The sequence below is a fragment of the Chenopodium album genome, chromosome 3 (assembly GCF_948465745.1).
Source record: "Chenopodium album chromosome 3, dcCheAlbu1.1, whole genome shotgun sequence".
Classification (NCBI taxonomy): Eukaryota; Viridiplantae; Streptophyta; class Magnoliopsida; order Caryophyllales; family Amaranthaceae; genus Chenopodium; species Chenopodium album.
The window spans coordinates 83,445,029-83,467,520 of record NC_137836.1 but is presented as its reverse complement, the minus strand read 5'-3'; the positions used below and the strand labels follow the sequence as shown (position 1 = coordinate 83,467,520).

Genomic DNA, 22,492 nt, shown 5'->3' with positions numbered 1-22,492 from the left:
AACATAGAAATTTCAAAGCTCCAATTTTTCGACTGATTGCTGTTTGAAAGTTCAATTATTGCATGATGAATCATGTATAATAATGGGATTTGAACAAAGTTTAAACTAGGGTTGGGCTCAACATAAAGGTCTTCGTGCCACAATTTGAAGCTTCGGGCTCCGATCCCTTGCAAGAATGTGAGCAATATGATGGGGCCACATCGATCTTGTGAGAGGATCATTACAAATTTACGATATGTTGTATATAAGACGTGTTATCATATCACAATCTTGAACACTATTAATCATCTAATATTCCGTATTCCGTAATATAAAGATGTAAATACTTAAAGGTGGCCAATAAATTGAATAGAAGAACCCAAACCTCAGGGATAGCCAACATGCCCATGACAAACCAACTTTTTTTTTTTTTTTTTTAATTTTATATATATATATATGCGATCCTAAGCCGGATGAGGTGATTATTGTAAGAAATTCTGTGCACACTTGTAATATACTTACAATAATATACACTTAGGAACCACAATCACAATCAAACCCAAACCCAAATTTCAAATTTAATTAAAAAAAAGGTAGTTTGGTAAGGCTCAAATAATTAATGAATAAAAACCTATTTTTCCTCAAAGGTTAGGCCAATAATTGGTAGTTACAGTTTGGCACCTGATTGATAAATTAAACTTCGATTAAAATTTTCTTTTTGGTGAATGTCAACTCATTTGTTGCAAACGTGACATATAGTTGAACGACTTCTTGTACATGGGTTTATATAAAGAAATTTAGTAAAATGTTATGAATAAACTATAGTCAAACAGTATTAAAATGATATATACTTCATATAATGTAAGATGATACAAAGTAGATCCTTAGTTGTTACATTTGGTAGACTTTAATCACATATTTAATCCAATAACAGGGTTATTGAAGTGAAATTTTTAGCTATGATTGGATTGCTTGGGCTAATTTAATTAAAAGGTTGTTATTTGTTAGAAGAATTGTTGTTAGAAGAATAAATAAATAATGAAATTTCCTCACCTTGCTATGAGTGTACGATTCCTAAAGCTACGAATAAAATAAATAACATTTACTTTTTTTGAACAGCAAAAATAACATTTACTTGAGCCCTGTTTATTTATTTAAAAAAGTAAAATTTGTAATACTTTGCTTATTATACACCTTAAAATATACTTTCTACAAGAAATATACGAGTATAAATGTTAAACAAGTACTCAGTACCAACTACTAAATAAAGAAAAGGCAAAACCGAATTTTTTGAGGGAATTTATCTAGCAATGTAGAATGTTAAAGTATTATAGTATTATAATTTATAATGAATGATAATATAACATAATACAATTTTTTTGTTTTCTGTAAATCTCATATGATATGAATTAAAGCATAGAGTAATTAAATGAAGTGATATTTATAAAGTAAATATCCATGATATTATAGGACTAATAAGTTTAGTTAAAAATTCATGGCTAACAAGATAACATTAGTGAAATTCAAATGAAGAGAAACAAAATATTCATAATGAGGTTCATCAAAGTGAAATCGATATAGATATAGATGAAGAGTTGGGATAGTGTGACAATCAATTTTGTTCCCAGGGACTACGTGTCTACATGACTACGTACAACTTATTGAAGGCTTGAAGATACCGATTCCCTACTTAAAAGTCATGGATCCGAACCAATGCAAGTTATCTAGCAAAAAGTCGGGTTGTATCCATTGACAGTAAAACCTCCATCAACACAAATGGTCTGGCCAGTAATGTAAGAAGCAGCAGGCATGCATAAGAATGCCACTAAGGCAGATACCTCTTCCATCTCCCCTGTTCTTCCAAGAGGAGTTCTTCCTAATACTCCTTCCAAATATTTTTTGTCATTAAGGATCTGCAACATTTCAGAAAAAAGGATGACAAACCAATACTTGTATTCAGATTTTGTTAGTATAGGCGCGCAATCATGCACCCACGATATCTAAGGCTCAACTTTGAGCATTAATATCTTTAAATTCATATGACCAAAAGTTTACGACAATAAAAACGAGCAGTTGAAGTAAACCTTCAATAACATTCAAACAAAGCTAATTGAATGGAATGCAGTTTTAAGTTATGCCATTACCTCTTCAGTAAGAGGGGTACGGATGTACCAAGGTGCAACAGAATTGATTCTGATGTTATCCTTTGCCCACTCACATGCTAAATTCTTTGCTAATTGGTTCATTGCTCCTGTAAAAAAAAATTACACCATAAACATTACTTTAAAACTCATATAATTCATATTGAACAAAATTAAAAGTAATGAATAAAAGAAACATTTAAACTTTTCATAATCAGTTGTCTTAGCCATTGCTTTTCATCAAATGTTTAAAAGGTCAATTGCTATAGTTTGATAACTTTACGATTGCCTATGACTATTTCTTGTACATAATTTGATGGAGCTGAGTCTGATTCATACCTTTTGATGTGCCGTAAAGTGAGCCAACATCAATAGCCACAACACCAGCAACAGAAGACATGAGAATGATGCTGCCAAAACCCGATGCCTTAAGAAGAGGATAGGCAAGCTGGCATATATGGTAAGTTGATTCAAGGTTGGTGCTCATTATAGCTGCATAATCTTCTGCTGTGAAATCTGCTGTTGGCTTCTTTAGGTATGTCCCAACGTTGCTTACCTACATAGGATTTAACCAAAAACAAGTTTCTAGTAAAAACAAATCAATGAAAAAGAAAACAAAAGGCCAATAATCTGTCCTTTTCTAGTAGATGTGGTCAATGGACCAGGCTAGATCAGTCTCGACTGGTGACTGGTGAAGGCGGTGGATGGGAACGAGTGCTTATGCTCCATTCAAGTTTCATTGTAAGAAATACAGGAGCGTTGCACAAATGAATAAATGAGAGCTAAGAATATACACTAACCAGGATATTTAGTTTGCCATTGAACTCAGAGGAAATAGTTTCCATGAGCTTTTCTCTCTGGGATCGAGATGTTAAATCACAAACAGAACAACTGACTTGAAAGCCTTTGGCCTCCCAATCACGTTTGCAAGCTTCGAGTTCAGACTCGTTTCTAGCACATGTATGAACCTTAGCCCCTAGTCCTGCTAGCTCTTCCACAACTGCATGTCTGCAATCAAAATAAGCAAAACAGAAATCATTCTCAGTATAATACCAACATGAGCATGCTTGTATGAATACTTAAAATCAGCAAGTTTATAATAATCATGAAGGAAAAGGGAACAGAAAGAAAACCCGATTCCTTTAGAGCCCCCGGTAACAAGAGCAGTCATGCCAGTAAGAGACCATCGTTTGTTTCTGCAACTGCTACCGGAGTCAGACATCAGATAATCCCTCTGCAGTTCTGCTAATGGAAAATTATAGAGTTTGAATGTCTTTATCTTTCACCACTACACTACTAGCAATTCAGCAAATATATGTCTTATATGCTAAGATGCCTTCATTTAAATTATAGAGAAGTCATTATTGGCAGGCTGGTTATAGATGACAAGACCTTTGTGGCTGTGGAAACTTCAGTTTGGATTTGTGGGAGCTTCAATTTGGAATTTTCATCCCCCATTGTCTGACGACGTCATTATTTCCATCATTGATAGCTACTCAGGGAACATATGGAGCTCGAAATCAAAGTAGTATCATGTTTTACTAGTCAAACAAAATCATGTCAATAAGACAACAAGGACATAAGACCTCTAGTGAAAAATGAGAATCTTTGAGGGAATTTTTTGCAATAAACGATAATCCGGAGGATAACTTAATGCAAGACTTCGTATATAATATGGAGTAGTAGAACGATGTAACATTTATAATGAAGTACATAGCACCATTATTAGATAAGATATGACTAGTAAGTTCAGGTAAGAATTCTGGCTAATAAGATCAGACAAGATTATCAGTGAATTCAGATGAAGAAAAACAACTTATTCATTTCAAGAGGATGTTCATCGGAGTGAAATTGAAATAGATGAAGAGTCAGGATAATGTGACAATAAATATTGTTCTGAGGGAGTACATGATTACATACAACTTAATAGAACAAGCTCGAAGCTCCTGATTTGTCTCTACTAATACTTCAGGAATCCAAGCCAGTCATCTAGCCAATTGTCGGGTTGTATCCATTGACAGTAAAACCTCCATCAACACAAACGGTCTGGCCAGTAATGTAAGAAGCAGCAGGCATGCATAAGAATGCCGCTAAGGCAGACACCTCTTCCATCTCCCCTGTTCTTCCAAGAGGAGTTCTTCCTAATACTCCTTCCAAATATTTTTTGTCATTAAGGGTCTGCAACATTTCAGAAAAAAGGATGACAAACCAATACTTGTATTCAGATTTGTTAGTATAGGCGCACAATCATGCACCCACGATATCTAAGGCTCAACTTTGAACATTAATATCTTTAAACTCATATTGACCCAAAAGTTTACGACAATAAAAACGAGCAGTTGAAGTAAACCTTCAATAACATTCAAACAAAGTTAATTGAATGGAATACAGTATTAAGTTATGCCATTACCTCTTCAGTAAGAGGGGTACGGATGTACCAAGGTGCAACAGAATTGACTCTGATATTATCCTTTGCCCACTCACATGCTAAATTCTTTGCTAATTGGTTCATTGCTCCTGTCAAAAATTAAAAAAAAAAAAAAAAAAAAAAAAAAAAAAACATTACTTCAAAAGTCATATAATTCATATTGAACAAAATTAAAAGTAATGAATAAAAGAAACATTTAAACTTTTCATGACCAGTTGTCTTAGCCATTGCCTTTTTTTTTTTTTTTTTTTTTGAAAACATCTTAGCCATTGCTTTCATCAAATGTTTATAAGGCCAATTGCTGTAATTTGAGAATTTTACGATTGCCTATGACTATTTCTTGTACATAATTTGATGGAGCTGAGTCTGATTCATACCTTTTGATGTACTGTAAAGTGTGCCAACATCAACTGCTACAACGCCAGCAACAGAAGACATGAGAATGATGCTGCCAATACCCGATGCCTTGAGAAGAGGATAGGCAAGCTGGCATATATGGTAAGTTGATTCAAGGTTGGTGCTCATTATAGCTGCATAATCTTCTGCTGTGAAATCTACTGTTGGCTTATATAGGCATGTCCCAACATTGCTTACCTACATAGGATTTAACCAAAAACAACATGTTTCTAGTAAAAACAAACCAATGAAAAAGAAAACAGAAGGTCAATCTGTCCTTTTCTAGTAGATGTGGCCAATGGACCAGGCTAGATCAGTCTCGACATGGGCTGGTGAAGGCGGTAGATGGGAAAGAGTGCTTATGCTCCATTCAAGTTCAATTTTCATTGTAAGAAATACAGGAGCGTTGCACAAATGAATAAATGAAAGCTAAGAATATACACTAACCAGAATATTTATTTTGCCATTGAACTCAGAGGAGATAGTTTCCATGAGCTTTACTCTCTGGGATCGAGAGGTTACATCACAAACAGAATAACTGACTTGAAAGCCTTTGGCCTCCCAATCACGTTTGCAAGCTTCGAGTTCTGACTCGTTTCTAGCACATGTATGAACCTTAGCCCCTAGTCCTGCTAACTCTTCCACAACTGCATGTCTGCAATCAAAATAAGCAAAACAGAAATCTTTCTCAGTATAATGCCAACATGAGCATGCTTGTATGAATACTTAAAATCAACAAGTTTATGATATTAATGAAGGAAAAGGGAACAGAAAGAAAACCCGATTCCTTTAGAGCCTCCGGTAACAAGAGCAGTCATGCCAGTAAGAGACCATCGTTTGTTTCTGCAACTGCTACCAGAGTCAGACATCAGATAATCCCTCTGCAGTTCTGCTAATGGAAAATTAAAAAGAGTTTTTGAATGTCTTTATCTTTCACCACTACACTATTAGCAATTCAGAAAATATATTTCTTATATGCTAAGATGCCTTCATTATAGAAAAGTCAGTATTGGCAGGCTGGTTATAGATAAGGCTTTTGTGGCTGTGGGAACTTCCATTTGGATTTGTGGGAGCTTCAATTTGGAATTTTCATCCCCTGTTTTCTGACAACGCCATTATTTCCATCATTCATAGCTATTCAGTGAACATATAGAGCTCGAAATCAAACTAGTAACATGTTTTATCGGGTATTAATGAACTTGAAGTCAAACAAAATCATGTCAATAAGGACATAACACCTCTAGTGAAAAATGATAATCTTTGAGGGAATTTTTTTTTTGCAATAAACGATGCTACGAAGGATAACTTAATACAAGACTTGGTATATAATATGGAGTAAAGTAGAGTAGTAGAACGATGTAACATTTATAATGAAGTACATAGCAGCATTATTAGATAAGTTATGACTAGTAAGTTCAGGTAAGAATTCTGGCTAATAAGATAAGACAAGATTATCAGTGAATTCAGATGAAGAAAAACAACTTATTCATATCAAGAGGAGATTCATCGGAGTGAAATTGAAATAGATGAAGAGTCGGGATAATGTGACAATTAATATTGTTCTGAGGGAGTACATGATTACATACAACTTATTAGAACAAGCTCAAAGCTCCTGATTTGTCTCTACTAATAATTCAGGAATCCAAGCCAGTTATCTAGCCAATTGTCGGGTTGTAGCCATTGACAGTAAAACCTCCATCAACACAAATGGTCTGGCCTGTAATGTAAGAAGCAGCAGGCATGCATAGAAATGTCACTAAAGCAGACACCTCTTCCATCTCCCCTGTCCTTCCGAGAGGAGTTCTTTCTATTACTCCTTCGAAATATTTTTTGTCATTAAGAGCCTGCCACATTTCAGAAAAAAAAAGGATGACGAACTAATACACTTGTATTCAGATTTTGTTAGTATAGGCAATCAGGCACCCATGATATCTAAGCCTGAACTTTGAACAACAACTAACCCCCAAGGTCGGAGTAATAGACTAATAGTACTCCCTTTGTAGTCCTGTAATGTCAGTAAGTCACTGATGCAGAGGTGAAAAATTATTTGTAGATAGAAAGAGAGCGAGATCTTATGCTATAAATGGAATTTAGTCTAATGTTATGCCCTTACCTCTTCCACAAGAGGGGTACGAATGTACCAAGGTGCAACAGAGTTGATTCTGATATTATCCTTTGCCCACTCACATGCTAAGCTCTTTGCTAGTTGGTTCAGTGCTCCTGCCAATACATCATAATATTGGACCACACTCATACAAGTCATACGAAGTATTTAGCTGAAGTAAAAGTAAATAATACAAGAATCGTCTAAACTTTTCATAGTCAATTGGCTTAGCCTTTGCTTTTCCTCAATTGTTTAAAAGACAAACTGCTATTATTTGAGAGCTTTATTTACAGCTGCCTGTCACTATTTCTTATACATAATGTGATGAGGTTCGATAAATACCTTTTGATGCGCTGCCAAGTGAGCCAGTATCGACAGCCACAACTCCAGCAACGGAAGTTATGAGAATGATGCTGCCAAACCCTGATTCCTTGAGTATAGGATGGGCAAGCTGGCATAAATGGTATGATTCAAGGTTGGTGCTCATTATAGTTGTATAATCTTTGGCTGTATAATTTGTTGTTGGCTTCTTTAGGTAAGTCCCGACATTGTTCACCTACATAGGATGTGACCAAATACAACATACTTCTAGTAATAACAAAACATTGAAAAAGAAGCAGAGGGCAAATCTGTTATTTTCTAGCTGTGGGCATGTGGCCAATGGACCAGGCTAGATCAGGTTCAGCATGGACTGGTGAAGGCGGTGGATTGGAGCACATGCTTACTCTACTTTCAAATTTCAATGTGAGTTGTCACAGATGAGATCTAAGAATACTAACTAACCAGGATATTAAGCTTGCCATTGAACTCGGAAGAGACAGTTTCCATGAGCTTTTCTCTCTGGGATCGAGAAGACACATCACAAACAGAATAACTGACTTGAAAGCCTTTTGATTCCCAATCACGTTTGCAAGCTTCAAGTTCAGACTCGTTTCTAGCACATGTATGGACCTTTGCCCCTAATCCTGCTAGTTCTTCCACAACTGCATGTCTGCAATCAAAAAAAAAAAAAAAAAAAAAAAAAAAAACCTTTAGTACCAACTTGAGCATGCATGTATGAGCAAGCAACGGTAATAATGAAGGAAAAGGGAACAGAGAGAAAACCCGATTCCTTTAGAGCCCCCGGTAACAAGAGCAGTCATGCCAGTAAGAGACCATCGTTTATTTCTGCAACTGTTACCGGATTCAGACATCAGATCACCCTTCTGCAGTTCTGCTAATGCAAAATTACAGTCTGAAATTTTTTTATCCTTCAGACCTTCACCACTACACTACCAGCACTTCAGCAAATATATGTTCTTTTATGCTAAGATGCCTTCAATATAGATGATAAGGCCTTTGTGGCTGTCGGAGCTTCAAATTGGATTTTTGTTCTTCCCTTCTCTGACAACGTTGCTATTTCTATCTTTTCGATGAATAGTTCGAGCTCAATATCATTAGTCTCACGTTTTATTAGGTGTAAATGAAGTTGAAGTAAAACAAAGTCTTGTGAATAAGGACATTAGGCTGTTCTGATTGTTTACAGTTTGATTTACATACGCTCATAAATAATACAGTAGCTTGAAATCTAACCTTTTCAATAGATTGCTATTTAAATTTATCAGGTGAATAATTAGATTTTAACTTCACCATTGTTTATATATGCTCATAAACTTATACTAGTCCATAACGTCATATAATAATGCAGACCTTGGAAGCAAACGAGCTAATTAAGTTCAGCTAGTTATGAAAGAATGAGGCTCATTTGCGAAGTCTACTCTATTTCAATGAACAAGCCAAAGGCAAGCCAATTCCAAATGCACTCAATCCTAAACTAACTCAAGAAAAAAAAAAAACTCGACTCAACACTAAAGCTCGGTCTCAGCCGAGCAATATGCTTCAGCAATAGTAGGTAATACCTTTTTTATAGACAAGAAGGTAATGCTTAATTAACCATACATATCCCATGCACAATCAGAGGAAGAACAAAATATTAGTATGATACAAATCATATCATTTCAAGAAAGTTTAGCAAGCATAATGATAATTTATTGTAATTCCATACAAAGTATTTGTCATACTTCCATACATAGCGTGCACGTTTTGATTGAAAAATAAATACACTGATTAGTTTATCACTGTAGCTTTTATTACATAATTGAATTTTAAGGAAAGCTTATCACCATAGCTTTTATTACACATGGCTGGATACATAGCCACTGATTGTAAAACCTCCATCAACACAAATGGTCTGGCCAGTAATATAAGACGCGGCTGGCATGCATAGGAATGCCACCAACGACGATGACTCTTCCAGCTCTCCTATTCTTCCAAGAGGAGTTCTTCTTTCAACCCCTTCCAAGAATTCTTTGTTACTAAGTACCTGCCACCAATCCCAAGCCCAGTGTGAGGAATTGGGCTAACTATCCTAGAGCTAAGGGTTAACACATTATGGATTTTCAGTGCTAAGTAAACAATTTACAAAAGGTACATTTCTCTGTTTTATGACTTTATCTCAAAATTAAGCAATTTCATGATTACAAATTTACTAGTATGAAATTATTATTATTATTACTCTCAGAAATCAGTATGTGGGTTGTAAGAAATTCTAGGAGATATTTGATGTAAAAAGACACAAGTTCAAGATACATGATAAACACTTTCCTAATAGTTATTTATCAACTCTTTTTGGAACAATTGATTTACACGATAAGCATAAAACTATTGGGATACAATGAAAAACCAATCAGCTATGCTTGTTTTTACAATACTAATTTAACAAAGTTTGAGAGGAAATGTGTTTGTTTCACTCTAAGAAAATTACTACAGTTTTTCTCTCAAAGTAACCAAGAAGATTTGAATAAATTTTATTTATATCCACCACATGTCATAAATATAGAAATATGCATGAACAATCAGTTAATATCCGAATAGATATGACTGCTCACAAAGCAACTGTCCAAAACGCTGAAACGGTCCGTCTGCCTGATTGCCTGCCCCGGCCAGGTGCGCAACAAACTTAGGAAAATCGTAATGATTGCTTGATCAAACGTTGTATCCTAACATTGCTCCTCATTTTTTGCTTTGAATTAAAACTTAGCATATCCATTAAACTAATCCTCCTCAACGCCTAGTATAGTTAAACTTCATATATGAATATGTGATACATAACCTCCATCTATTCCATAAGTGTTCCAACATAAATATTTAATGGATAACGCAACACACGTGTGAGTGGTGTGAGGTGTGACTACCCCCCATAACCCACTTCAATGAGAGGCATTGGAGTAACAATACATTTTGTGCAATACAAAATTATCAAGTTATGTTGTTACCTTTTCAGTAAGAGGGGTACGGATGAACCATGGTGCAACAGAATTGGTCCTGATATTGTCCTTTGCCCACTCACATGCCAAGTACTTTGCTAGTTGGTTCATAGCTCCTGCCAAGAGTATACATAGATATATCACACATATTTATCCATTTAAAAGCAAAGGATTTCAGATTCAACTGGATATTTGATCATCATTTCCCTTGGCTTTTTCCAGATCAAATGCTAGGAGTTTTTAAGAGCACAGGGTACACCAAATCAAGTATATTTTGTTCTTTTGTATGTTTTAGTCATCCACAGTTAAAAAAACATCAAAGTTTAGGATTCATGTTTTGTTTTATTTTTATATAATGTGCCACAGTTTAATTAATACCTTTGGTAGTGCCATAAAGAGAGCCAACTTCGGCAGCCACAACACCAGCAACGGAAGATATGAAGATGATGTTTCCAGACCCAGATGCTTTGAGAAATGGGTGAGCAAGTTGGCTTAAATGGTAAGTTGATTCAAGGTTGGTGGCCATTACAGTTGCATAGTCTTCAGTGGTGACCTGTTCTGTTGGCTTTTGTATGAAAGTCCCAGCGTTGTTGACCTAATTAGATTTCACCAAAAATAAATACCAACTATTAGTGAAACCAAGAAACAACTCTCTGTTGAACATCTTGGATATAGGTTAATACCCATTACTACATACTAACCAAAATATTGAGCTTGCCATTGAACTTGGAGGAGACAATCTCCATCAGTTTCTCTCTCTGTGTTTGAGATGTTACATCACAGACAGAACAACTGACTTGAAAGCCTTTAGTCTCCCAACTGCGTTTGCATGATTCAAGTTCATCCTCATTTCTAGCACATGTATGAACCCTTGCCCCAAAGCTAGCCAGTTCTTCAACAACTGCATGCCTGCAAGATGAGAGCAGAAATTTAATCAAAAACTCACCTACATATCATAAGATATGTCAGTTACACTTATAGATTTAAATAGAGAGATAATGAACATATAAAACAACATATTTGAAACATATATTTTGTGAAGTAGGACAATCACTGTGAAACAAAGGGAATATTAAATTATTAATACATTGATACTGAATTGTGCATGCATGAATCAAATTAGCAAGCTCTCAAATTAATACAAAGATAGAAGGAAAAGGGGGGCAAGGAGTAACCCAATTCCTTTAGTGCCCCCAGTGACAAGGGCAGTCATGCCAATAAGAGACCATCGTTTGACAATGCAGCTGCTACCAGATTCAGACATCACCCTACGTATTACACTGGATCTAAACTCCGAATAATGTATTTTGTACCACCATACTACTAGCACTTCTATTATATACTACTCCGCCCAGAAGTGAAATGACATATCCCGCCTACTGCAGTTGATAATAAGGCTATGTGGCTGCAGGAGCTGCTTTAGATTTTACATTAATGGTAACTGTTGAAAAATCAGCCAATGAAACCGTGCACGCTACTTTTGACAGGTTGCCTCTAGTAGAAACTTAGAAAGTGCTATAACATACAAGTTTGAACTTTGGTGCTTCTTGTAACTTGCATAAGCATATAACCTTCAATCAGAAATTGTGCACAGTACTTTTGACAGGTTGCTTCCAGTAGAAACTTAGAAAGTGATATAACATACTAGTTTGAATTTTGGTGCTCCTTGTAACTTGTACAAGCATATAACCCTCAGTCATTAACTCCAGTCTAAAAAGACAAGAGGTATAATCCATCATGTGATTAAATTTGGCAAAAGTATACAGCCAAAGCCACCATACCTCATAAAATTGGTCAAGGAGCTATCCTATACCGAAGAACACAAATCCAAATATTTTTCTGTTGTGTTCATGAGCGGGTGTGCATGCAGAGTATGTAATTATTGTAATGCATGCATTTTAATAGAATAAAATCAAATGAGTATCATAACACAGTTACATCCAAACAAAATTCAAGTTAGTATCCAGTCCCAACTCAAAACTCGAAAGTGAAAATTTTACAAGATGGCTAAATATTATCTTCGGATGAAAAAAGACTACTTTACTAATTACATGGTTAACTTATAAAACAGAATCAAAAGTTTCCAAAAAAAGCTTTACACTACAGATATATCATATATGTGTTGAATGATAGAAAGTAAAATATATATATAACAAAGTACATGTACAATAGAAACTGATTAAATTGCTTAGAGAAAGAATTATCACATTGTGAGAGAACGCATGATAATTGAAGGAAAAATAGCATTCAACCTAATAGGTAGATTGAATTTATGAACAGGTCAAAAAGTTGGACAAGATATAAATCAATCTTTCAGATTGTCATGAGCTGAACTGAACTAACAGAAGACCATAATCCAACGTGATTAGCAGGATTTTCTTGGCAAGTAAACAATAACTTCACTAAAAACACAGACTCCAACCAATAGCTTGAGTAACATCATCAAGGTCTGGAAACACATCTTCACTCTTAAAAGATATTCCAAGTCTTTACGGAACAGTGTGATAGGAGTGAGCAAATCCTTTTGACAGAAAACTCGAATCATATATACTTCTTTTCTCTTTCTCCACTGAAAAATATTTGTCATATGGCCTTAGCTTCTACTTTGTCCTCTCTAATCCAAACACAATGTCCCCTTGATTGGTAACTCTGCATTCTGTAAGCAGAACTAAAGATCTTATAGCTTCATTTTCACACATATACTGATATACATGTATATAAATGACTATCTGGATAAAAACACCTACATAGACCAAGGGTTCATATTTCATCCAACATTTATCATCAGGAACCATCTTAAGAGCTTCATTCACATTTTTTTTCCAGTTAATATGCAACAAGAAATATGACGACAAGATCAACCTAACGTTGATCACTTGATCCCGGCTGATGGTGGGGTATGAACAGTGGAGAAGTTGTTTCAAGTAGAAAAGTGGAACCATATTCCTGAAGGAAAAAAGTTTAACTTCTGCATCTTTCAGTTGAAAAGTAAAACTCAGACTCTCAAAGCTACCTTACCTCAAAATTAACTTATAAAGTTAAGAGTTGATAAATTTTACCTATTTACTCCTCTGGTCACAATGTTCTTTCCGCTTCAGTGTTAATCATCTCGTTTACTCGGCAATTTTACCACAACTTTGCTACCAGTCTTTCCTCAAATAACAAAATAACTGTTCAAGAAATGGTGTTATGCTGTCAAATATATTTTATGAAACTTTCTGTCCATTTATTTGAAATTTGTACTGAATTGATGACATTCAATCCTTAATGCAATTTCAAATGCAGCAGATAACCCTTGCCATGTTCTTATTCACAAATGCTTTTACGTGGTATTTCTATGACTTAGCTCAAGTTTGTATCATTTTGCTTAGATGAGAGCTTATTATACTAAGTATAAACAGGAGGAGGCTGCAAGGGGCTCAGGGTAAGCCAAAGATAGAAACTAATTTAATTTAGGGCACAGTGTTTGTCCGTGTTCAGCCTAAAGGGTTGCCGTCAGGAATGCACTCAACAATTTTCTTTCACTAAATGTGACTAATTTACTAGGCATCCTAACATAGAAAAGTGACTTTTATTCTGCCAAGATCATACCTAAGATTAATGTCAAATATAATGCAAAACCCTAATTTCGATACAAAATGTAGTCCGAAATAATGAACAAGCCGTGAGAGCACAAACAATCGATGAACAAGCAGTGAGAGAACGAACAATTCGTTGTCTGACACGTGAATAAAATTTACTAAAGTCAAAGAAAGGATCTACAAATACATGTCGAGATGCCAAGTAACCCAAGCATGTGTTTCAAGCATAGATGAAGACAGGCAATATAAAAAAGGCCAGACAAAGGTTGCACAACCGTCAATAACACTTTCTCAGCATCTACTTTCACTTTTTCATTCTGCATTCACATACCAACATCGCCTCACAGTTCATGGTTGTTGTTAGTGATGTCTGGTGACAACATCTGGTTACACTGACAAGAGGAAAGACACACAAACACAGCAAGATGGAAGGGAGAGATTTTTGGGGAAAAAAAAAAGATGCTGAATTAATACATTTGTTGAAAAGGATAGAAGTTTGAGTGGACTTGAAAGAATGAGACATAAAGGAGAGAGAGAGAGAGAGAGAGAGAGAGGGAGGAATATTAAATGTCGTGGACATCAAAAACTCAAATCAAAAGTAGGAAATTTCCATTAGTTAAGGGGCAGCAAGGTAGTCGCAGAGGAAATAGAGTGAACAGAAAAGCTATGCTAATATTAATTTAACAAGAAGGCATAAAAGAGGCAAAGACACAATTACACATAATTTAACAGAGGAAGTGAGCTTACTAGCTACTGGAAATCAAATCTGGGATAGAAACCATTGATAGACATTCCACCATCGACACAAATAATTTGACCAGTAATGTAAGCAGATGCAGGGAGGCAGAGGAATGCAACCAAAGATGAGACTTCTGTTGGATCTCCAAGACGACAAAGTGGTGTATGAGAATAAACTTCTTCGAGATACTCTTCATTGCTTAAAACCTGAAAAAAATTAAAATATAAAGCAGAATAAATGTTAAACTAACCCCTTACTTTTATATAGCTCACTAACCCTACTCTGTCATCTATTAACTGGCAGGTCATAGGCTCATAGCAAGCATTTGAATTAAATTGTTTTGTAACACAAACCCTATTTTTGCATATTACTACCTTTGTTTCTTTTTAGTTGACACGTATTCCTTTTTAGGAAGTTTTTTTTAGTTGACACGTTTCCTTTTGGGGTAATTTTTTTTTACCTTGCATTTACAAGCTACCCCACTTGCTTTTTCATTCTCTCTCACTCTCTCCTCTCCTTAATATATGTGCCTAAATCAAACGTGTCAACTAAATAGAAACGGAGGAAGTATAAAATTGCACAAAGGATTATATTACATATGATAGACAACAATGCTACAGTGCTACTTGAAAAACCTTTACATTTGGATTTTGATTTTACGAAGTGATGATTAAAACGAACATCAACAACACTAAAATTATCAGCCAGAATGCTTAGGCTCACAGGCAAAAATATTGATCCAGAAAGAAGCAAAAGCTCAGAGTACAAACAGTAACCAAGGAAGTTATAATTACCTTTTCTACCATAGTGGTTTTGATATACCAAGGTGCAACAGCATTGCTCCTAATCTTATCTTTTGCCCATTCACATGCCAAATTTCGAGTAAGTTGATTAATTGCTCCTACAAACCAAAATAGTTCAAATGCAGACTTATTGACATGTACTTCTTGAGGAGTTACATAACAGGTCACACAAACAATAATCACTTGATCACCTTTAGTTGCTCCTTGAAGAGCCATTGATTTCAAGGAAACAAAACCAGAGACAGAAGAGACAAACACGATACTTCCACAGGCAGAAGCTTTTAGGAGGGGATGACCCAGCTGGCTCAAATGGAAAACAGACTCAAAATTTGTAGTCATCAATGTCGAATATTCTTGAGGAGTTAAGTGAACAATTGGTTTCCGTATATTTGTCCCGACATTGTTGACCTGCAAACACAAGTGATCAGAAACAAGCTATTTTCAGTGTCACCTGAGAGGAAGACCAATCAAAAAACAGGGAAAAAAATACACAATGTAAATAATTCTACATTCAGGACAAACAGAAGGTTAATTACACATTCATTCAGTGACCAAACAATCTCTGAAACAATGAGATAAGAGATAGGTTAGAAGCACAGCAATTCAAAAGACCTAATTGAATTGGTTATGTACTCCCTAGACCACCGTTTCTTATCACTTTACAGAGAGAAAAAAGAATTTAAAATATATGTCCCACTTTTTTTAAATTATACCCAATCATTTTTTAAATATAGAAACATCCAAAAAGAAAAATGTGACAACTGATAAAGCACAGGAGGAGTTATAAAAGCAGGAGAAAATTTGAGGTAGATTCACCCAGCAAACTATCTTATAGATGTGAGGTAAGAGCATCATCAAGGTTCGCTTACAGCCTCCACCCTCCCTCTCTATGTCCCTATCCTATCTGTCCCATCTAATATATGAAAAGATGCTTCCTCATTCTGTACTTTGTCTTATCTTGGCCAAGGAATATCAATCAATCAATCAAAGCCTTTAATTGAGACTGTGGAAGAGCCCTTTAATCCTAACTCTTGGATAAATTTCATCAAAATCATGCTCTAAAAGCAAGTTCAGATTAGCATAAACAAGTGGAAAGAACAAAGCCTCTAATGATTGTCATGTCACAGCAGCTCCCCATATCACAGGCAAGTCCGGAGCAACAAACTTAGTCAGTCAGCTCATTACATTGAGTTAATCAGAAAAAAGATCAATACTTATCCAATGCTGGCCACTTATAGTAGATGGGTAGTTAAAGTAGATTCTAGTTTGCCATATATAAACATTTTTTTCCCCCAGTCGAATCTCTATATAAATACTTAATTTACTTATATAACAAGGTTCTGTATGATAACAAACTAACATACACTGAACCCTCTGCAGTCTGCAGTACCAGAAAATCCGAGCTGAAATTACTTACAAATCAAAGTAATCAAACTAATATCATTATCCTCTCACACCTACAATTGGGGAAGGAGAAACTCCATTACCACAAACTTCTCCAATTTCTATATAAGTTTAGACACCTCTTAGAACAGAAATATACACAAGCATTACACCATCATTATCACATGATATTAGCCTATAAAGCAAGTCAAAATCATATGATTTATTTTCGAAAATGTCATTTGATAAACAAAATTTGTTTATCACTGAGATAAACTTGTTTTCTGAAAATCAACCAACACAACGCAAAGTAGTTAAACCCTGAAACGTTGCAAGGAACTATCATACATATAAAACACTACTCCAAATTAATCAAATTAATACTAAAAACAACAAAATAAGATCAAAGTTAGACATTGACTTACAAGAATGTTAAGCTTGCCATTAAAAACAGAAGAAACAGTATCCATAAGCTTCTCCCTTTGCTCCCAAGAAGAAACATCACAAACAGACCCACTAACATTAAACCCTTGACTTTCCCAATTTTTCAAGCAATTTTGAAGCTCCAATTCATTTCTAGCACAAGTATGCACAATTGCTCCAAAACCCACCAATTCTTCAACAATTGCATGCCTAAACAAAATCCCAGATACCCTTTAAGCTAATTCATAAGAAAACAAATACCACATTTCACATAAAAATCACATCTTTTTAAATTTTGGAATTGTAATCACAAAAGGGCTGAATGAATTTAGAGAGAGTGACAAACCCAATTCCACGAGTGCCGCCGGTGACTAAAGCCGTCATTCCATGAAGAGACCACCGATTATCTTTCCTGCTTGTGGGTGTTTTTTGATTGTTGTTGCTGCTGCTGCTGCTAATTGAGGAAGCAATTATTGAGTGATTTTTTGGGTGATTTTTTGAGGGAATTTTGGGGGTTAACCATGAAATTCTGGGTAAAAAAGATGCGTTTTGGAAAAATGAAGGAACATGAGATGAATTTGAGGTGGGATTAACAATGCTGATATTCATTTTGGAAAATTTTCCTAAATTTTTTTTACTCCTAAACCCGTAGATCTGCAAGTGTTAGTTTAGAAAGTACGAAGTATTTGAGATAAACAACTGTAGAGCTTGCACTCTTGGTAAGTTAGAGTTTGCTCTCTTTGTAGTTTGCTCAATACCTTATAAAGATAACTAATGCATGGTCTAAGGATGCCTCGAGACGCTAGTTTATACTGGTTTATTTTGATATTTATGTTTGATTGTTTTTTCTTAATATTTTGATAACCTATCTTAAAATTTCATGATTTGAAAAAAGATTTGTAAACACTAATTATAGTAAGACTTGTAACTTAGGCCTGTCCGTTCAGTTTAATCAATTTAGTTCAATTCAACTCCAATCAGTTCAGTTCCGTTTCTAATTTTCTTCTATCATAAACGATTCATTTCAGCTCAATTCAGTTAAGTTCGGTTTAATAAATTGGAATAGACCCTTAATACTTGTAGGTCTCGAGACTTGTTAACGGAAAATGTAATTATTTAATACTTATTGGCCTCGAGACTGGTTAACAAAAAAGGAAAAGTTCTTTTTTTTTTTTTTTTTAAACAACCATTTTGTGTTATTTCATGAGGTTTGAGATGAGATGATATCCATTTAAATATGAAATACTCCGTGGTATAATGAATATAAGAAGATAATTTGTTCAATTTCTTTTTGTTACAATTGTATTTTCATTTGTACTTAAATAATAAAGAACATACTATGCATAAATCATAAAGATCTATGGAGCATACTTTTTTAGAAGGATTATGGAGTCCGATACTACAAGCCAAATGTGTAAATGGACAAAAGATGTACCATGAAATTAATACAAATTATAGTAAGAAAAAAATAATGAGTAAGGTATTGAGAAAATTTTCATTGAACAAAAGCAAATCTATCTAAAAATAAATCCACTACATTTAGGGAGAAAATTGCATCTTGTACATATAATGTGACATAATTATAAATATGAATCGTAACCCAATATTTCATCATTTGCGCAAGATCTATATACTTGATCATGGTCACATTCTTCTCAATTTGATCTAAAATGTCACAACATTCTCGTCTACTTCCTACCTGTTGATTAATTAGGAAATAGTTAAATTAAATTCTATAAATAGTACGAAGTAGTAAAAATTTTACAAGTTTCATTTACCTGATCAACATGTTTGGTAGTAGGAGAAATAACTATAATCTTGGTAATTTCACTAGGAAGGAAATTACTTTCATTTTTTGGTGATGGTCGTGAACAAGGTGGCAAATTGTGTTTGTGTAGTGTGTAAGAAGCTTCAAGTTTGCCACAACATCAAAATTCAACACAAAGCAAGGCAACTGCTAAGATCAAGCTCTCGTGTAAACGAAGAGTTGCTCCTATTTCGGGTATTAGCTATGCTTAGAATTGATGTAGTAAGCTAGTAACTAGTTTATTACAAAATAAAAAATTTAATCTATGTAATAATTTGATTTTCCGATTCTTCTCATTCAATTTTCAAGCAATAAACTTTAGCTAAAGAAAGGAGGGGGGCGATGTAATACATATACAGCATGAAACATATCTTTAGATGACAGATACATACTTCACTGGAATAACAGGAAACCTGAACTTGGAACCATACATATACAAGAAACCAGGACTTAAGAACATAATGCACCAGAAGTATTGCTACTCTGAATAGTTGGACCAGAAAAATCATGGCAATTATCAAACATCGTCGACATAGATAGTTTCTTGCTTGAACAGACCACCCAATATGTTCCTTACTTCCTTCTTCGTCTCTTTACTGATAGGTTTTTCCTCTGCAGGTGTTGGTTTTGCTTTTGGTCTAGATCTTTGCTTCGGAGTACTTTGTTTGGTCACAGCTTTTTGTGTGGGTAACTTCTGGGCCTTTGCTTGTCCTCTCACAGTAGCAACCTGAACTTTGGGAAGCTCGATATTTGATGATTTTACTGCACTGGAAAGCTGTGACCCAATTTGGTCCCAGGAAATTCCTGAGCCAATGTCTTTAGCTCTAGTTAATAAGTTATCCAATGAGGTTCCTGCTTTATCTGCCTTCTCTTTAGCTTCCTCAGCTAAACTAGCAGCTCGTACTTCTTGCTCTGCCAACTTTTTCACTTCTTCTTCGAGCAGTTTCTTAGCCTCAGCTGCTTCCTGGGCTTGCTCAGCAGCTTTTATAGCTTCTTCTTCTGCTTTAGCTCTTGCAACTGCTTCTGCATATTCTTTCCTCCTGTTGTCCTCTGGGATGGCACTGAAATTCAATAGTTTTTAGCATACGTGTTGTTTTGGTAGAACAAAATGGGCCAAGTTAGAATGCTTGTTCGTAGTGCAGAATATAACAATACCTGAAAAGTTCGTCTAAAGTCTTTAATGGGGCTGATGGATCCGCATACACATTCACCACCTGAAAATGTTACATAGCAAGGAAGAAAATATTCAGCTTTTCAAATGATAGAAGTATAACTCTCCTTGCATTCCTAGAAGGATAGAGGAAGTCTAAACTATCTGGACAAAAACTACATCTTGAGCTCCAGATAAGCATGTATTCACAGGTGAAAAGTCCTGCGTTGGAGAAGGAACAAGAACAGAACCACAACCCTCCGTTCCTAGGCATTCCAAACCCAATTTTGAACACACGTGAAATTTAACAAATGGAATCTTGAATTCCCAGATGATAAATTTTACCGTGTGAAAAGAAAACAATTCTCTAGATTAGAAATTTGTGTTCATCAGCAGACTAATTCTTGGTCCTGAGCATATTACTACGTATTTTGCATCATATGTTATGTTAATGTGATTCAGCTCGTGCTAAGTGGCCTTTGGCAGTTTTCACTAATCTTGTTTGTTGATTTTAAAATGCAAAAGTAGTCTCAATAATATATCAGCTGATTCCAATTTATTCCAATTTGTGGATCACTACATTTCAGAACAAGCACCTTAAAATGTGTCTGACCTTTACATGTGAAGTCCAACAAATATTAACTTGACTATGATGCATCCAACAATCAAATACACATGCCAGTTTCAACTTGGCATTAAACCATGTTATAGGCAATTTTACCATGTTGTAATAAGATTATTGTGATATGTGCAGAATGTCAACCTACCTTATCTTCGGCTACTGCAGTATTTGAGAAAAGACCTGCCACCAGAGTAGCCATTTGTGACCTTGCTACCTGTTCAAGTAAGGACTAAAGATTAGAACAACCAAAAAACAGGACAGCTCCGTAAACATACAGAAAGTAGCCATTTTTTTTTTTTTAACATTTGTGCGCATACATTACATTACTTTGTAGTCGTTTGTGCCAGCACTCCCTTCTGTGGCCACAGCAACATTGTAAGAACTCTCGGGGGAAAAATCCTCAGTAAATGTCGTTCTGAGGAATGTGTATCTGACATCAGTCTGGATGACTCTCTCCAAGAACTCAGAAATAGTCAATGGCTGAGATTTTGAGAAAAGGTTGTTAAAAAAGGAGGATATTCCGTCCAGTACATTATTGGTTGTTGCAACTGGTGCAGTATCATAGATGATCGCCAAGTGACCCACACCGGCGAGTTGAGCTGCTTCAACCACCTGTAGAGCATCTGATGTGGTGACTTCTTTGTTGGGGCCATTCTCAGAAGAACCAATTGTAACTACCACCTTGCTTGCATTCCCTATTGCTTTCGCAATTGATTCTGCATCGTTGAACGTGGATTCAACAGCATTCAAGCGTTTCAGTTCTTCCTTTGATATAATCTGCCAACTATTCAAATGTAAGTAAACAACATACCAACCTTAAATGACATTGTAAAGATTTTTCTTCCTCCCTTTTAATGCAAAATCATAGCATATCATGGCTTCTATAGTTTAAACTTCTTATAACCCTGCTTTCCTATTTACAAAGAATTGATCTCCAACTCTAACATTAACATCATCTATTTCTATTTAAACACAAATATAAAAAGTTGCGCGCACAATCATAAATCACTCAATCACCAAAAAACATAAAAAAGAAAAAACAGTCAGAAGATAAACCACCTTATAGTCTGAGGCAAACCGAGCCAATTCTTGTGCAGCACCAAGGTCTGGCACCCCAGCGCGGACCTTAAACCCCTCTCGCAATAGCTTCTGAGCAATGCGTGCACCCGCCTGCCCGGTGGCACCCACAACAAAAACAGTCCCAGCATCCTTCTGCCTACCAGGGCCCACCAAGCCAGAAGAATTATTGACAACCGGAATCAGTGACTTGACATCAACTTCAGATATCTTACTCCAGTTAAACTGAAAGGGATTATTGTTTTTAACTTGGCCATCATCCTCAGAAGCTGCATCATCATCACCCGACTGTTTTCGTAGTCGAAACGATGAAAAAGGCCCGGCGTTCTTAGCAAAGACAGTAAGCTGCCTTGGTTTCTTGGAAACCAGCAGCCTAGAATGAGGTGTAGTAGTTAACAGAAATGAATTGGAAGGGACAGTATTAGCCATAGGAATTACCCAAAAAATTAAGGCTTAGTTAGTTTAGAAATCTTTGTGATTTAAGTTTGTGATCCATTCATTAACATTAGTATCAATTCTGTAAGTTTGTGTAATGTGCAGTACACAGTCAGAAG

General features: G+C 35.5%; 4 protein-coding genes across 5 annotated transcripts; all 4 read right to left on the bottom strand.

The window, feature by feature from the left end:
* Positions 1–1,522: 1,522 nt before the first annotated feature.
* LOC145624588 (tropinone reductase homolog At5g06060-like) lies at positions 1,523–3,644 on the bottom strand. 2 transcript variants are annotated; one of them, XM_081677642.1, is made up of 6 exons: positions 3,513–3,644; positions 3,254–3,362; positions 2,921–3,128; positions 2,460–2,676; positions 2,124–2,230; positions 1,523–1,892 (listed from the first exon to the last, which is right to left on the bottom strand). In XM_081677642.1, exons 2-6 carry the CDS (start codon positions 3,340–3,342, stop codon positions 1,704–1,706), a joined length of 810 nt encoding a protein of 269 aa, XP_081533768.1. In that variant the 5' UTR covers positions 3,343–3,362; positions 3,513–3,644; the 3' UTR covers positions 1,523–1,703. The 2 variants fall into 2 exon arrangements, with proteins under 2 accessions (XP_081533768.1, XP_081533767.1); XM_081677641.1 differs by lacking the exon at positions 3,513–3,644 and having other exon boundaries at positions 3,254–3,427.
* A 278-nt stretch (positions 3,645–3,922) lies between these two features.
* On the bottom strand, positions 3,923–8,418 carry LOC145624589 (tropinone reductase homolog At2g29360-like). The gene is made up of 10 exons (XM_081677643.1): positions 8,153–8,418; positions 7,832–8,039; positions 7,391–7,604; positions 7,058–7,164; positions 6,634–6,788; positions 5,725–5,778; positions 5,392–5,599; positions 4,926–5,142; positions 4,531–4,637; positions 3,923–4,298 (listed from the first exon to the last, which is right to left on the bottom strand). Exons 1-10 carry the CDS (start codon positions 8,239–8,241, stop codon positions 4,110–4,112), a joined length of 1,548 nt encoding a protein of 515 aa, XP_081533769.1. The 5' UTR covers positions 8,242–8,418; the 3' UTR covers positions 3,923–4,109.
* Positions 8,419–9,054: 636 nt separating this feature from the next.
* Positions 9,055–18,031, bottom strand: LOC145624586 (tropinone reductase homolog At2g29260, chloroplastic-like). Its single transcript, XM_081677640.1, has 10 exons — positions 17,629–18,031; positions 17,285–17,492; positions 15,668–15,884; positions 15,468–15,574; positions 14,725–14,879; positions 11,529–11,597; positions 11,055–11,262; positions 10,732–10,948; positions 10,363–10,469; positions 9,055–9,410 (listed from the first exon to the last, which is right to left on the bottom strand). The coding sequence occupies exons 1-10, from the start codon at positions 17,889–17,891 to the stop codon at positions 9,222–9,224; spliced, it is 1,740 nt and encodes a 579-aa protein (XP_081533766.1). The 5' UTR covers positions 17,892–18,031; the 3' UTR covers positions 9,055–9,221.
* Positions 18,032–19,443: 1,412 nt separating this feature from the next.
* Positions 19,444–22,492, bottom strand: LOC145624585 (protein PLASTID TRANSCRIPTIONALLY ACTIVE 16, chloroplastic-like). The gene is made up of 5 exons (XM_081677639.1): positions 21,921–22,492; positions 21,189–21,638; positions 21,007–21,075; positions 20,245–20,303; positions 19,444–20,150 (listed from the first exon to the last, which is right to left on the bottom strand). Exons 1-5 carry the CDS (start codon positions 22,365–22,367, stop codon positions 19,607–19,609), a joined length of 1,569 nt encoding a protein of 522 aa, XP_081533765.1. The 5' UTR covers positions 22,368–22,492; the 3' UTR covers positions 19,444–19,606.

What these genes read in the sequence shown, in the direction of transcription:
- LOC145624588 (XM_081677642.1), bottom strand. Translation starts at nt 3,342, where the DNA reads ATGTCTGACTCCGGTAGCAGTTGCAGAAACAAACGATGGTCTCTTACT. An exon ending in GGGGGCTCTAAAGGAATCGG is followed by an intron (nt 3,129 to 3,253) that starts GTTTTCTTTCTG and finishes TTTTGATTGCAG; the next exon opens with ACATGCAGTTGTGGAAGAGC. An exon ending in GTACCCCTCTTACTGAAGAG is followed by an intron (nt 1,893 to 2,123) that starts GTAATGGCATAA and finishes GAAATGTTGCAG; the next exon opens with ATCCTTAATGACAAAAAATA.
- LOC145624589 (XM_081677643.1), bottom strand. Translation starts at nt 8,241, where the DNA reads ATGTCTGAATCCGGTAACAGTTGCAGAAATAAACGATGGTCTCTTACT. An exon ending in GGGGGCTCTAAAGGAATCGG is followed by an intron (nt 8,040 to 8,152) that starts GTTTTCTCTCTG and finishes TTTTGATTGCAG; the next exon opens with ACATGCAGTTGTGGAAGAAC. An exon ending in ATGGCAAGCTTAATATCCTG is followed by an intron (nt 7,605 to 7,831) that starts GTTAGTTAGTAT and finishes CATCCTATGTAG; the next exon opens with GTGAACAATGTCGGGACTTA.
- LOC145624586 (XM_081677640.1), bottom strand. Translation starts at nt 17,891, where the DNA reads ATGAATATCAGCATTGTTAATCCCACCTCAAATTCATCTCATGTTCCT. An exon ending in ATTTGTGTCGATGGTGGAAT is followed by an intron (nt 11,598 to 14,724) that starts GTCTATCAATGG and finishes ATCTGGTAGCAG; the next exon opens with CTGCATTGTCAAACGATGGT. An exon ending in GTACCCCTCTTACTGAAAAG is followed by an intron (nt 9,411 to 10,362) that starts GTAACAACATAA and finishes GATTGGTGGCAG; the next exon opens with GTACTTAGTAACAAAGAATT.
- LOC145624585 (XM_081677639.1), bottom strand. Translation starts at nt 22,367, where the DNA reads ATGGCTAATACTGTCCCTTCCAATTCATTTCTGTTAACTACTACACCT. An exon ending in CTGGCACAAACGACTACAAA is followed by an intron (nt 21,076 to 21,188) that starts GTAATGTAATGT and finishes TTACTTGAACAG; the next exon opens with GTAGCAAGGTCACAAATGGC. An exon ending in CTGCAGTAGCCGAAGATAAG is followed by an intron (nt 20,304 to 21,006) that starts GTAGGTTGACAT and finishes TAACATTTTCAG; the next exon opens with GTGGTGAATGTGTATGCGGA.